Source organism: Erythranthe guttata, chromosome 14, assembly GCF_056151865.1.
Source record: "Erythranthe guttata isolate IM_541 chromosome 14, IM_541, whole genome shotgun sequence".
In the NCBI taxonomy this organism is placed as follows: domain Eukaryota; kingdom Viridiplantae; phylum Streptophyta; class Magnoliopsida; order Lamiales; family Phrymaceae; genus Erythranthe; species Erythranthe guttata.
Window position 1 is genome coordinate 3,693,426 of NC_142546.1, and position 14,992 is coordinate 3,708,417.

Below are 14,992 nucleotides of genomic sequence, written 5' to 3' on the forward strand. Positions count from 1 at the left end.
ACAATTTAATATTTTTAAGATACCAAATGTCAAATCAATTTTTTTTTATTCATCAATACATTCGGAACTATACTTGAGAATTATACTTTTTTATCACAAAAAAATATTTTGACAAAAAAAAAAAAAGATTCCTTCAACTATTTCGTTATCAAGTTATTTGAAAATCATATTTTCTTCCAAATTTTTTTGCCAAATATCTACACTAATTAAAATAAAAGAACTAGCAAGAAAATAATTTAGCGATAAAAAACTATTTTATTTTATTTTGTAATAAAATATAATTTTTTTTTCACTAGTTTAGTGTGATTTTTATTTTTTTCGCATTTTGTACATTCGAAATTTGTTTTTTCCACCATGGAAAAAAAAACAATGAAAGATAGTATGCTTATTAAGTTTTAAATATTCAATTCATGGTGCACTGTGAATGATTTATTGTGTCTTGAGGGTACAAAAGGCTATTCATCTTTTTCAAGGGTGCAAAGTGCGAAAATATTCAATTTTCAAAGGTGCAAAATGAGATTAAGCCTGGATAAAAATTGACAATGTTATTGGGTCTAAAGGGTAAATAAGTTGACGTTAGGGGTAAATACAATAAACTAATGAAGTAATTGATTAATATACAAAATTATTAACAGAATATTTAAAAATCTAAAAAAAGTTATAGTAGAACCTCTATATATTAATACTCGATAAATTAATAACCTCAATTAAATAATAACTTTTCACAGTCCCGACTCGGTGAAAACATGTTAAATTATTAACTCGATAATTTAATGCACTAAATTAATAGAATTTTCATGGTCTCGACTGTATTAATTTATAAATGTTTAACTGTACAAGCTAAAATGTCGTGTCTAATCTCTGAATTAATTAACCTAAAGTAGATTTACTAGATTGCCCTCAACTCGAAATTATTTATTTACTAAAGCAATATTATAAGGCAATTTAAAAAATAAAATAAAAACTGAATTACGAAATAGAATGAAATCGAGTCAGAATCATAACGCAGTGATAGATTCGTTTTATATTGTCCTTTTGTCTTTGACTTGGTCAACAATTTGCTAGTGTAGTTGGGACATTGATTTTCATTGGTTGCACTCCTTTGTTACTTTGTGGTATCCTTTTATTCTTTCTTGGATATACAATAATACTAGCCTACGTGTACTTATTTCAATTTTTAGGGGTGCAAAAATAATGATTAAAAAAAAATTCTACTCTTAGTCCACGTTTGTTTGAGTTGTCAAGATAAGATTAAATAATTTTATAGAAATTTAATATTTTATTGGAACCCGGGACGGGACGTCTAACAAAAGAATCCCCTAAGAGACAAGATAATGTATATATGATAACATAATTACATAATATTTGCAGATTGACCCAATAAATTATTGAGATAATAAATATCAAACACAGTTCAATATATATACTCTGCACTCGCCTCACCCCCACGTCGTATCATATTTATATAATTTCAATAGTTTTATATATTTTAATTTATTTAAATAATAAATTAAAATTATTTCTTTTACAAATATTTGGCAAGATGGGCAACATTCAATAAAAATATTATCCTCGTAACCGATATGTGGATTTTACAAATCTCTAAAGTGGTGGCAGTTACTATAGATGTTGAAGGGGAAGCAAACGCAATTTTACACACTATAAATACGGGAAACTAGATGCTACATCTAATTATTTACACTAAATGAATTTGAATTGTATATCAATCTACTCACAATCACGCAATCCATGTGTATGTGTCCGTAGTTAAATTTACGATTCAAATCCGCTCAATATAAATAACCAAATGTAGTATCTAATTTCCCTTATAAATACAGTGCACCCGTGTATTGGATTAAAAAAAAAAACAATTAGTTTAAAGCACCAATAATTCACTCTATCACTACTTAAAATCATAAGTTGTCTTTAATTTATTGTGTATATATTTTCTTGTCTTTATTTATCAAGAGCATAAATACTAGTTTTTTTAAAAAGTGGATATGACTTGACCTATGGGACAAAAAATACGAGGAGACACATATGTACACTTGTTTCCATTTCCTTCTTCCTTAAATTTGGACAAGTGATTTTGGTTTGTGTTGTTTTCTAGTCTTGAGGTCATTACTATTTTAGTATCAAAACATTAATCCTACAAAAATATGTGCTGTCATTTTTTATTTATTTATTTTTTTAAGAGAGAAAAAATTTGGATTTATTCATCATCAATCTAAAATTTTACAATATTCTGAATTACATTAGGCATGGTCGATTGAAGGTAGGTACTCTTGAACGAAAGTCGAGCTACTTCACATATAGCTTGGTTGTTGTTCCACTTGGAATAACGAAAACGTACATTATGTACTTTTTTGGAATCTTGGTCAAGAACTGATAAATTAATGCAAAACATTTAGTTTCATTAGTTTTACACTAATTTTATTGGATTTGCTAAATGGGAATAATTCAAGCCTTGCCATAAAATTAAGGCGATGAAAGCATGATTCTTCACTACTTATTAAAATCATAGTATTTGTAGTGAAATTCAGAGAATTTTTGTCCTTGGAAAGAAAAAATACGACTATGTTGTCGGGCGCAGATCAGGCATGTTAACATTAACTTGATATTTTTATATTTTTTTACTTTCATAATATTTTGCTTATGTATATAACAATATAATATGCAAATTTAAGAGCTCTAAAGTAGTATACAAGTGATATGAAGTGTACATTCCACGTACAATTAAATCTCGATAAATTAATACAGTCATAATTAGCAAGATTCTATTAATTTAGCGAAATATTAAATTATCGAATTAATAATTTAATATGTTTACTACAAGTCGGGATCGAGAGAAATTATTATTTAATCAATATTATTAATTTATCGAAGTTCACTGTATATCATTACTTATAATTTTACAATAAATAAAGTTAAAAAGACAAAACTCCTAGCGGTAGCATATATATGGGAAGAAATGTAATTCGGGGAATATATATATATATATATATATATATATATATATATATATATATATATATATATATATATATATTTATATATATATATATATACTGAAATTAGAAAAGTTTCCTATATATTTAGATTAGACATCATTATTTGATTTGAATTGAACACCGAAAGTCATGTTCTATTGTTTCATTAGATTCAAATTCGACATGATTGCAGAGATAGGAAGTTCAATGACAATGGCCATTTATTTGAAAAATCAGAAACTATATTTTTTTTATTTAAATTTTTTAGATAACATATACTATAAATATTAAATTTATATATATATTGTACGTCTTTTATGACAGCCAACAAACTCTCATTAAAGATTTTGCCCACATTTATTTGGTTTTGGAGACCTTTTCTTACGTACAACATTGCTACATGTCTAATAAAATGTTACACTTGGTGAAATACATCATGTTGATTTAAACTGAGATTTAAATAAATGCGTATCCATTAAATATACATACACATGGGTGTGTGTTATTATGTGTAGATCAATGGTATAAAACTACATAGTGTATTTCATCTGGTTTAGGTTCTACAAAACCGTTTCTACAGCCATCACACTCCAACCTTTTCGGGTTTATTTTTTACTAGATTAGAAAAATAATTATTGCCTACATTTTAAATTGTATCTATTTAAGAGTTTTAAACACATTAAAAAACCTAATAAATATGCATAGGAGTAATTATATGTGAATTCTCTCTTTATGAATTATTTGTTTTGTTTGTGAGAGTAAATGTTTGGAATAATTTATGAGTATCGAAGGCAACATTGGAAAAGAGTGATCGATGTACAGTAGAACCTCGATAAATTAATAACATCTTTTAATAATTTCTTTCGATACCGATTGGGTAAAAACATATTAAATCATTAGATCAACTTCAACATTGACATTTTGAGCTTGATTTACCTCAACTTCAACATAAGGATTTTAAGACCAATTACTAACATGATTTATGTCAATGATGGTGAAGAAAAAAACAAATGAAAATTTTCAATATAGTTTTTGAATAAATCAAATTTGTATTTACTCTTTTAATATCTACTGCTACAGCTAGCCAGGCCACCGTTGTATCAAGGTGGACTCCGACCTACACTCTGATCCATTTCTTTTACACTAGATTATATCTTGCTTATTTAGATTATAGAGTAAATTACAACCGACTCCTGAGGTACGGTCACTTTACGAAAAATACCATTTTGTTTGGATAATTACAGCTACCACTTCAACTATGATCTTTTCTTACACCTCCACCCTTATGGTGTCAAATTCAATATAATCATCTAGATTTCGTGGAATGTGCTCTAGTTTGTACTCTTTTTGTGTAAAAATACAGTTTTTGATGTACCACAATCTGATATATACAAGTCAAAAAACACATATTATGATTGTCTTGCTTCAAAATGTGGAGTTCGAATGGGATAAAACGGGTACAAAAATGATAATATTCCATATAATCTCAAAGATTCCATAAGGGTGAACGTGTAAGAAGATTTATAGTTGAGTTTAGAACAATCGTTCTTGAGTAGTTTGGTTTGAATTCAACCTATTAAAATACTGATTTTTAGAAAGTTTCTTCAATACACAAAATTTTGTACAATCTTTGAACATAAAAAACACTATGTTGGTATTTAAAGTAGACTATTCACTAGTAGAATTTCACCAACTAGAAGTCCAAATCTATGTGGTGGTACATTGAAATGGTCAATTTAAATTTCTAAAATAGAAAAGAAAAAAAGAAAAAAAAAATAAAAAAAAAATAAGAAACGGTCAATTTAAAGGGGGGTAAGAAATAAATGGCAACAACTAATTTTGGTGCACCGACTCTTTCAAACGTAAATGCAACCGCATGGGTTTCTCGCTATTTAATTTGCCAGATACATATCACCACATGCGGGGCATGTAACTCTTTAATTACATTATACATCCATGCCATCTACCTTTCATCATATATATGGTCTTTTGATAATTTATTATTGTGTAAATGTAAACATACTTATGATACGGGATACAAAATACAAGGACTATTTCAGTTACAATACAAAGTAACACAATTATTCTTGGAAACGAGGTGAACACAACGAGGTTTTGGACTTTTACAAGACGCGAAAATGAAGAGTGGGTTTTTGCAGCTAGCAATATACATGAGAGACTAGAAACGTTGTGATGCAAAAAAATGAATTGGAATAGAATTTTATTGATTGAATGATTCAAATGGTGTTTTTTGGAATTTATATATTATATATTTGGGTAAATTACAATTACCTCCCTGAGGTAAAGTGTGTAATTACGAAAATAAATCTTTCTTTTTGAGATATTACATCCAACCCCTGTAATTTGTAAATTTCGTACAACAATACCCCTACAAAGTGGTGTTAATGTAAGTAATCCACAAATTACAAGGGGATGGATGTAATTATGTAAAAATATGGGTTTTTTTTTTTTTTTTACGTAGTCATTTCCTCAGTGGAGTGTTTGTAATTTACCTATATATTTTCAAAGGTTATAACTACAAGTCACATCTCAGGAATATGATAACTTTAAAATGTGCCACATCTCATATGATTAAACGCCTACTATATTTAAGTAGTGTTTAAAGTTTAAACAACTCCATATTTTCAACGGTCACTATATATTCACCTTGCATTTTAATTTCCATTTATTTATTTGAGTAATTTAATTAATTTCGCATTCACCAACAGAAGAATTGAGAAACTAAATTCAGTGTCCGCATGGGTGTAGCTCATCTGGTTCCGGAGGTAGTAAGTTGGTGCGAGAAACTAAACTCAGTCCATTTAAATTCTCAACCAAAATTGAGTCAAAGAAAAAACGGTGAAAGATCCAATATATGTTTGTTGCCAATAATTAATAATGAAAATATTTGTTGTCCTTATCCATGCATATATTATGCAACTGTAATATTATTTTGTGAAAAACAATAAATGATTTTTATTCTCTTATTTAAGGAGTTCTTATAATTTATTGAATGGAATTATGAATTTATTGCTTTAAATGATTTTAATCTGAGTAACTCACAAGTTTGTTTAATTTAGCGGATCCTATGATCATGATTCCAATCAACCAGAAGTTTGGTACTACTATCTACTATGTTAATTACTTTATTTAATAACAACAACAATAATATTAATAGTATAAAAACATTATTTTTTTCAGCTTCTAAATTTATTTTATTTGGTGAAACAACATAAAATTCCCCACTAGATTATGTCATTAATTGTATATATAAATTTCTATAAGAAATTGATAGTGTGACAATTATTATTATGTACTCTGAATATTGTACCTACCGGTCATTTATATATGTTTTACATTAATTATTTGAAACATGTATGATTCAAGTTATATAAGTTTTATGGAAATATAAATTGTTGTGAGTTCTTTTTATACAATGCATTTATAGTTCCACAGGCCACAAACAATTATAGTAAATATGGTTGAAATGTCAACAACATGACAATGATAAAAAAATTTAACATTTTCAAAATTCAAAATGAAAAATATTGTTTCAAAATAATATGTACTGATTGAAATTGTCGAATTCAAAAACTTTCGCTCAAATTTCCACAATGTGGTAACTCGTTCACACCATTAGATGGAATAGTAATATAAGGAAGAGTCGCGCGAACTTTGTGGATGACGCGTAACAGAAGCGTAGGGATTGATTTGACGAATTAGTTCTACGAAACAAAGAAACGCTAAAACATCATAATTATACTAATGAAAAATAAATAACACCTAAAAAACGAAAATTTGCGAAAAAACGGCAAAAAACAACTTAACACCTAAACTTATTAGAATTTTAAATTCCGGAAACAACCCAATTTGCAAAACCACAATCTAAATTTTGTGTAAAAATATAAATAGAGGGCAAATTACGGCAATCATGTAAAATTACGAAAAAAAATCCCTCCTATTAAAGTAATTACGACCACCCTTCAATCGGGTTTTCGGGTTTCGGGTTTGTCTTACACGTCTATCCTTACGATGTTAAATTTACCTACTTTAGGATGGGTTTTTTCATAAAGTAATGCATAGTTGAGGGAGTGGTGTAATTACCTAAATAAATAGAAGGGAGTTTTTTGTAATTTGACTTTAGTTTAGGAGCGGCCGTAATTTACCCGTAAATAAATAAATAAATAAAAATTAATTAAAAAAGACAAAGAATGTCGATTTCAGGGCCTAAACAACGTCCGATTTGCGCTCTTTGCCCGAACTAGTAAAAAAACGAAGGTAATAATAATATATATATTTTAAATTTAATTTTGAGTTAGATAAAAAAAGCAAAACGCTACCCCATCACACCTCACACTGAGTGGTTGAGTGAATCGTCTTCACTCACTCAACTCAATCTTGACCCCCCATCCCCCACCCACCCACCACCCCACCCCCCCTGCTTTCAATTTCATTTCATTCCTTCTTTCCAGCTCACTACTTTCAAGAAAACAAAAAGCTGCATAAAAAAGTTGAACTAGAAATTTATTTTTGTTTGTGTGGGGGTGGGGGGTTCATCTCATTTGACATTTATATCTGAATCTCCATTTATGTTGCGAAATGTGAATTATTGCCCGAAATGCAGCTGCTAATGCTGCTGCTGCTTCTTCCTCTTCTCCCGTTTTGAGACTGGTTTTTAATTCCATCTCTCTCTGCTGCATTTATTCAAACACCTGTCGTCTGTGTGTGAAAGCTTTGAAGAAGAAGAAAAAAGAACTCTCGTTTTGACTCTCCAACTTCACCATTCTCGATAAATCCCCATTAAAACCTCTGCAGATTCAACACAATTCCTGGGTTTCTTTTCTCTTCAAGGTAATCTCGCCAAACCCTTTCTCTATCTAACTCTGTGTGTGTGTGTTTAATTTCATATTTCTACTCCCAATTCTGTTAATGGCAAGTGAATTTAGTGGCAGATCTGACTGACTGAACTTGTTTACTCTCTCTCTCTCTGTAATGTTCAGATCTTGTAAATTGCAGCACAAACTTGTTCTTCATGTTCATTTACATTCTTGATTTCAATCAATCTAAATTCTCTGTAATCTTCCTTCCTCAGGAAAACCGCGGCCCCACACAATGTGGGCCCCACTCTTTCTCACCGTAGTTCTTCTGCCTCTATCCTACGCCGACTTGAGCTCAGAAACCCAAGCCCTCCTCGCATTCTCAACCGCCACCCCTCACGGCAGAAAGCTCAACTGGAGCCCCGCATTGCCCGTTTGTACATCCTGGATCGGAATCAACTGCAGCACCGACGGTACCACCGTCGTCGGCCTCCGCCTCCCGGGGGTCGGTCTCACCGGCCCAATTCCCCAAAATACCCTCGGAAAGCTAACCTCCCTAAAAGTCCTCAGCCTCCGATCGAACCGCCTCAGCGGCAGTCTGCCGCCGGACATCCTCTCCCTCCCTTCCCTCAACTACCTCTTCCTCCAGAACAACAACTTCTCCGGCGACATTCCGGCATCACTCTCCCCTCAGCTCAACGTGTTGGACCTCTCGTTTAATTCGTTGACCGGAGCTATCCCGTTGACTTTCCGGAACCTGACTCAGCTGGCGGCACTTATCCTTCAAAACAATTCGCTCACCGGAGCAATTCCCGATCTTGGTATAACCCGTCTTAGACGTTTCAACGTGAGCTACAACCGTTTCAACGGAACCATACCTACTTCCCTTCGGAGGTTTCCGGATTCTTCGTTCCTCGGGAACTTCTTATGTGGGCCCCCCTTGAGCCCTTGTTCCCGTATCCTACCGCCTTCGCCTTCCCCTACTTCGTCTCTTCCTCATCCGAATAAACAAAGCTCGACGAAGAAACTCCCGATCGGAGCTATAATCGCCATTGCAGTGGGAGGGGCATTATTGGTATTACTCGCCGCCCTAATTTTATTCTTTTGCTGCATTAAGAGAAAGAAGAGCGACAATGAAGCCACGCCGAAGGTCAAATCTTCGGTCGTGGGCCGGACCGAGAAGCCCGGTGAGGAATTCGGGAGTGGCGTGCAAGAACCGGAGAAGAACAAGTTGGTTTTCTTCGAGGGTTGTTCGTACAACTTCGATCTAGAGGATTTGTTGAGGGCTTCGGCGGAAGTTCTTGGGAAGGGTAGTTTCGGAACGGCGTACAAGGCGGTGTTGGAGGAGTCGACTACGGTTGTTGTGAAGAGGTTGAAAGAGGTGGTTGTGGGGAAGAGAGATTTCGAGCAGCAAATGGACGTGGTCGGGAGAGTCGGGCAGCATCCGAATATTGTGCCTTTACGAGCTTATTATTACTCCAAGGACGAGAAGCTTCTCGTTTACGATTACTATCCGAGCGGAAGCTTGGCTAGCGTAATGCATGGTATTCTCTCTCTCTCTCTCTCTCTCTCTCTCTCTCTCTCTCTCTCTCTCTCTCTCTCTCTCTCTCTCTCTCTCTCTCTCTCTCTCTCTCTCTCTCTCTCTCTCTCTCTCTCTCTCTCTCTCTCTCTCTCTCTCTCTCTCTCTCTCTCTCTCTCTCTCTCTCTCTCTCTCTCTCTCTCTCTCTCTCTCTCTCTCTTCTCTCTCTCTCTCTCTCTCTCTCTCTCTCTCTCTCTCTCTCTCTCTCTCTCTCTCTCTCTCTCTCTCTCTCTCTCTCTCTCTCTCTCTCTCTCTCTCTCTCTCTCTCTCTCTCTCTCTCTCTCTCTCACTCACCATGTGTAATTTGCATTCGGAGTTTATTGCGTTTAGTACCCCTGTGTTATGCCGAATTGCTAAAAAATTCCATTGTGTTATAAAATTAGCCAAAACAACCCCCCTCAAATGGTGAGTTTTTCGGGGAAGTTTGTTAGAAAAATTGGATTATAGGGGTATTTTTGCTATTTTTTGTAAGACGCGGGTTTTTTTTAACAATTAGATGAAACACAGGGAAGCATGATACATTTGATTAAATATCTTTTTGTGAAGTTTAATTCTCTCTTTTTAACTTTTAATTCAATGTGTAATCGGCGTTTGGAGTATTTTTGCATTTAGTACCCCTGTTTTTAACGAATTGCTAAAAAACTCCACAAGTTAAAAATATTAGCAAAAACCCACCTATGATATATTTTTTTAGCACGCAACCCCTTAAATGGTGAGTTTTTAGGGATTAGTTTGCTAACCAAATTGCGTCAATCGCGTTTTTTTTTTGCTAATATATATAACACGCGTATTTTTTAACAATTAAAATAAACACGGGGTGATGAATGCTGAATGCAATACATCCAATACATTTTTTGTGAACCTTAATTCTCTTTTTATTGAACTTTTTTTGTGTGTGTGTGTGTGTGATTTCTAAAAGGAAACAAGAATGCCGGACGAACGCCGCTCGATTGGGAGTCGAGAGTCAAAATATCACTCGGAGCCGCAAAAGGCATCGCGCACGCCCATTCGGCCGGCGGCGCCAAATTCACTCACGGAAACATCAAATCATCAAACGTTCTACTAAACCAAGACCTCGAAGGCTGCGTCTCGGATTTCGGGCTGGCCCCACTAATGAACCACCCCGCTACCACATCGCGCAGCGCGGGCTACCGGGCCCCGGAGGTGGTGGAGACCCGAAAGCACACCCACAAGTCCGACGTGTACAGCTTCGGCGTCATCCTCCTCGAGATGCTCACCGGGAAGCAGCCGACGTCGTCTCCGGCAAGGGATGACATCATCGACCTGCCGAGGTGGGTCCAGTCGGTCGTCCGGGAGGAGTGGACCGCCGAGGTGTTCGATGTGGAGCTGATGAGGTTTCAGAATATCGAAGAGGAAATGGTGCAGATGCTGCAAATCGCAATGGCGTGTGTCGCGAAGGCGCCCGATATGCGGCCGAATATGGATGAAGTGGTTAGAATGATCGAAGAGGTGAGGCAATCTGACTCGGAGAACCGGCCTTCTTCGGACGAGAACAAATCCAAGGACTCGAATGTGCAAACCCCTTGATATGATTTTTAATTTATTTCGGAAAAGATTAATGTTTCATCTGATTTTTTTTTTTTGGAGTAATTAAGAAAGTTTAGTCTGATTTTTAAGAAACTGTATTTGATTTTTACATGAATTTATTAGGTGTGTGTAGTATTTGTAGTGTTTTGTGATTTTCTTGTCAAATTTGAAATGTCTTGTTTCTTTGTGTTTCTTTGCCTATTTGAGGATGAGATGAAAACCCATAAATTATGATTTTTTCATAGTGATAATTTAACCATAATGATTGAAGATCTAAGAACTTGGCTCAATTAGAAGCAATAGAAGAAGTGCTACTTCCTAAGTTTAACTTTCAATGGTTCATATATTATACTTTTAAAAGCAAGGGTATGTATGACAATTGACAATATATCTAATTGACCATTATTTCAATATCACAAACACTTGTTAATTAAAGATTGTGTTCAGTGGCCAAAATGGACGCAACAATGAGAATCAAATGAATACAAATATACAATCATCTTGATTTACACCAACCGTTGATATTTAAAACATCATCGTGTTCACTGATTAGCCAAATAAATAAAATTGTTCAGCACTAAGGACCAAAAACTACCTCTCCCCATCATCGTTTTCATCGTTAATTTTCATTATTCGGGGATCGGATTGTTAAAACAAAAAAGGAGCTTGTACTATTGAATATTTAAATAAATATAATTTTCTCATTTTGTTTTTAAATTAATAATAGTTCATAGATTATCAAGAGTTGTTTAATTTAGACACTCAATTGATCCAAAACTTGTCACTTCAAAACCGAAAATATACCCATTCTTTTAAATAAGTGTTTGATTCATATCGCATATGAAACATGTGCAACATCATTTCGTGGAATTATTTTTCTAAGAGTTCCGACTATTGGTCAAAAATCGTTAAAAAACTATAATTAGAATCCAAAGTAAACTATATTTCAATACCTCCATTTCAAAAATACTTTTAAATAGTTTTCTTTTTCCATTTTTAGTTAAAAACATATTCTATATAAACATTTTCTTTTGTATTAATACGCTGTGTAGCATCTAATTTCCCGAGTTCGATCGTTACGCAAACTCTAAACCAATCAAAAAATTGTGAGGCCCTCCTAAAATTCAGTACCCAAATAAACAGATTTTTTTTTCCAAAACTCACGTTTTCCCATTCTTTTTTCCCTTAGAAACAAATTTTTTTCTTCATTCATTTTTTTTTTAGTGAGTTGATGTTCTCTTGCAATGGCGGCCGACTCAGCTCCGAAAGGCAGTCGTCTCCCGCTGCAGAAGAGCCTCAGCCGCCGCGTCTCCTTCAACGAGAACACCCTCCCTAAGCCTCCCGACCACCGCCGCCCGAGGCCGCCCTCCACGGCGGGGGACTACGACAGCGACACCGAGTCCCAAACCAACGCCCGCCCCCGCCGCCGCGGATGCGGCCCCCTATGCAACTCGTGCTGCGCGTGGACTTCACTCACCGTCGGGATCCTCCTAATCCTGTTCCTCCTCCTCGGCGGCATCTACTTCGCCTTCCTCCAGTCGAACCTCCCCGAGGTCCGCCTCCAGCGGCTCGACATCAACGCGCTCGCCGTGAACACCACCGCCGCCGGCGACACGCTCCTCACGGCGGACTTCGAGGTCCGCCTCAACGCGACGAACGGCAGCGGCAACATCGAGCTGGGGTACAGCTCGATGACGGCGACCATCTCCTCCGCCGGGGTGAACTTCGGGGAGGTGCGGATCGCCGACATGAGGCAGGCGCCGCACACAACGACGGAGCTGGACGTGAGGGCGGCGACGGCGAACATGGTGGTGGAGGACGCGGCGGCGGATGAGCTGCAGGACAACACGAGGATGCACGTGCTGGTGGTTGACGTGGTGGTGAAGGGGCAGATCAATTTCATCGTCGGAGGGAAAAGGATGAACGGTTTTCCGTTCAAGATTGATTGCCATAACATTGATCAGTCGGAGATCGACGACGGACACGCGCCCAAATGCAATACGCAGATGAGCCCTCTACAGTAAGTCATCATCATCATCATCCATAATATTTATTGCTCATGCATGCATGCATGCAGTATATATATTATATATATATTGCATTGTCTCCATTTTTTTTTTTATTTTTTTTGCAAAAAAAAATATTTCTTTTGTGAAGAATAATAAAAATGTATGGAAGATGATGCAATTTATTAATTTTGGGATCCTTTATGGATCTTGAGGGTCAACTCATTTGACCTATAGACATTGCACTAGCGGTGTAAACGAGGCGAGGCTGACTGTTTTCGCAAGCTCGAGTCCAAGCTCTTCGAGTATTTGTTATTGAGCGAGCGGATCGAGCTTGTCGTCGAGCCTGAGCCATTTAGTGTTTATTTATTTATTAATATTATTAGAATTCTATTATTATAAATTATAATAACAAATTCGAAATAAAAATCGACCTGTAATTTTTTTATTTACTTTAATTTGATTAATTTATCATTTATTTTATATTAATTATATTTAAAATTAAAAAAAATTAAAAAGAAAAAAGTTGCGAGCCGGCTTGCGAGCTCAAGAACCTAAGAATGAGCTCAGACTTGACACGTTAGAAAACTTGAGCTCGAAAAAATTTGAGGTCGAGTTCGTTCTTTTGTCAAGCCAACAAGCTGGCTCGATTCATTTATACCCCTACATTGAACAGTAATTAATAGTAAAATTAAATTTACAATTAGATCCTTCCAAAGTAATGTATTTTTTTCTTCTATATATCCCTACGTTGATCTTTGCTTTGCAATTACAAAATCAATCTTTGTACCTTGAATAGGTTAGACACACCGATTGGTTCAAATTTATGAAAACCACTATTTTTATGTGCATAAAATAAACATTAGATACACAAAAACACCATCAATATTCACAATTTTCACACACACACACACACACACACACACACACACACACACACACACACACACACACACTTGTGTATGTATAAATTTGCAGGGCTGCTCACCCTTTTGGTTCCTAATTCTAACTAAATATGTTTTTTTTCTTCAAATTATTATTGGTGCAGTTGATCAAGATTCAAGACATATGGTCGTAGACACTGTAATATAATTGTAACTTTAGATACACAATAGATTCCCATTCTTTCGCTTTTTGAATCTTTAATTTTGACGAGGATTTTAATTACTACTCAATCGACTATCGGTCTTTTAGCTTTAATCCGCTCGATCGCGCCTTTTTTTTTTTTTTTTCCTCCTGTTTTCTAGAAAATATATATAGGTTGTATTTTGAAAACACACTTTGTCTATTCTATATTCTGTGATTCTTGTTTTTGTAACATGTTAATACTACAAAACACACACTAACAAGGGAAAAAGTGTAGCATTATATTAGGGTTATTAGTGAGTTAATTAATTAGGCAATGTTTGGAATTGTTGTTGGGGTTATTTTCGTTTTATTTCGGGAAAATATGTTGTGAGTGGATAATTTAAGAATGAAAGTAATATTTATTTATAATTTTCAGATGATGCAAAATATACTGTATAGAAAAATGTATTTTAGAAGAAAATTTTGAAAAATATATTTTTACTGTAACTAGTAATCGATTTTTTTAGTAAATACCAGTTAATTTTTTTTTATTGTAGCAGTCTAATCATGTTTTGGAGGTGGGATAAATTTTTGAAATTGTTTCGGGATTTGTTTTTAAAAAACTAAACAAATTTATCTAACGTGACGTAGACTGTAGATCAAAAGGTTGGAACTCGCTAACATGGATTTTGATTAATAATAGAGCTATACATTTAGGAATCTTAATTTTAATTAATTTAATTTTTTATGAGGAACGATATTAATAATTAATATTTCAAAATGGTGTAGGTGGAAAATGTAATTTTGCATGCACGCCTCAATATTATGAAATTGGGTAAATGACAAAAAAACCCCTAAACTTAGGCTGTATTACTAAAAACACTCCATCTATCCGTAATTATTAAAATCTTCTCGACGTTTGTTTCCGTCTTATAATACCGGCCCTTTAGGGTGTGAATTTTGCACATAATCTTTTCGATTCCT

General features: G+C 34.6%; 2 protein-coding genes across 2 annotated transcripts; both read left to right on the forward strand.

The window, feature by feature from the left end:
• Positions 1-7,296: 7,296 nt before the first annotated feature.
• Positions 7,297-11,127, forward strand: LOC148764948 (Leucine-rich repeat protein kinase family protein). Its single transcript, XM_088812617.1, has 3 exons — positions 7,297-7,841; positions 8,083-9,351; positions 10,306-11,127. Exons 2-3 carry the CDS (start codon positions 8,103-8,105, stop codon positions 10,932-10,934), a joined length of 1,878 nt encoding a protein of 625 aa, XP_088668743.1. The 5' UTR covers positions 7,297-7,841; positions 8,083-8,102; the 3' UTR covers positions 10,935-11,127.
• A 969-nt stretch (positions 11,128-12,096) lies between these two features.
• Positions 12,097-14,258, forward strand: LOC148764949 (Late embryogenesis abundant (LEA) hydroxyproline-rich glycoprotein family). The gene is made up of 2 exons (XM_088813997.1): positions 12,097-12,954; positions 13,989-14,258. Exons 1-2 carry the CDS (start codon positions 12,179-12,181, stop codon positions 13,990-13,992), a joined length of 780 nt encoding a protein of 259 aa, XP_088670123.1. The 5' UTR covers positions 12,097-12,178; the 3' UTR covers positions 13,993-14,258.
• Positions 14,259-14,992: the final 734 nt, after the last annotated feature.

Excerpts from the sequence above, each read along its gene's own strand:
- LOC148764949 (XM_088813997.1), top strand. The coding sequence starts at position 12,179 with ATGGCGGCCGACTCAGCTCCGAAAGGCAGTCGTCTCCCGCTGCAGAAG.
- LOC148764948 (XM_088812617.1), top strand. The coding sequence starts at position 8,103 with ATGTGGGCCCCACTCTTTCTCACCGTAGTTCTTCTGCCTCTATCCTAC. Across the intron at positions 9,352-10,305 it reads CTTGGCTAGCGTAATGCATG|GAAACAAGAATGCCGGACGA; the intron begins GTATTCTCTCTC and ends GATTTCTAAAAG.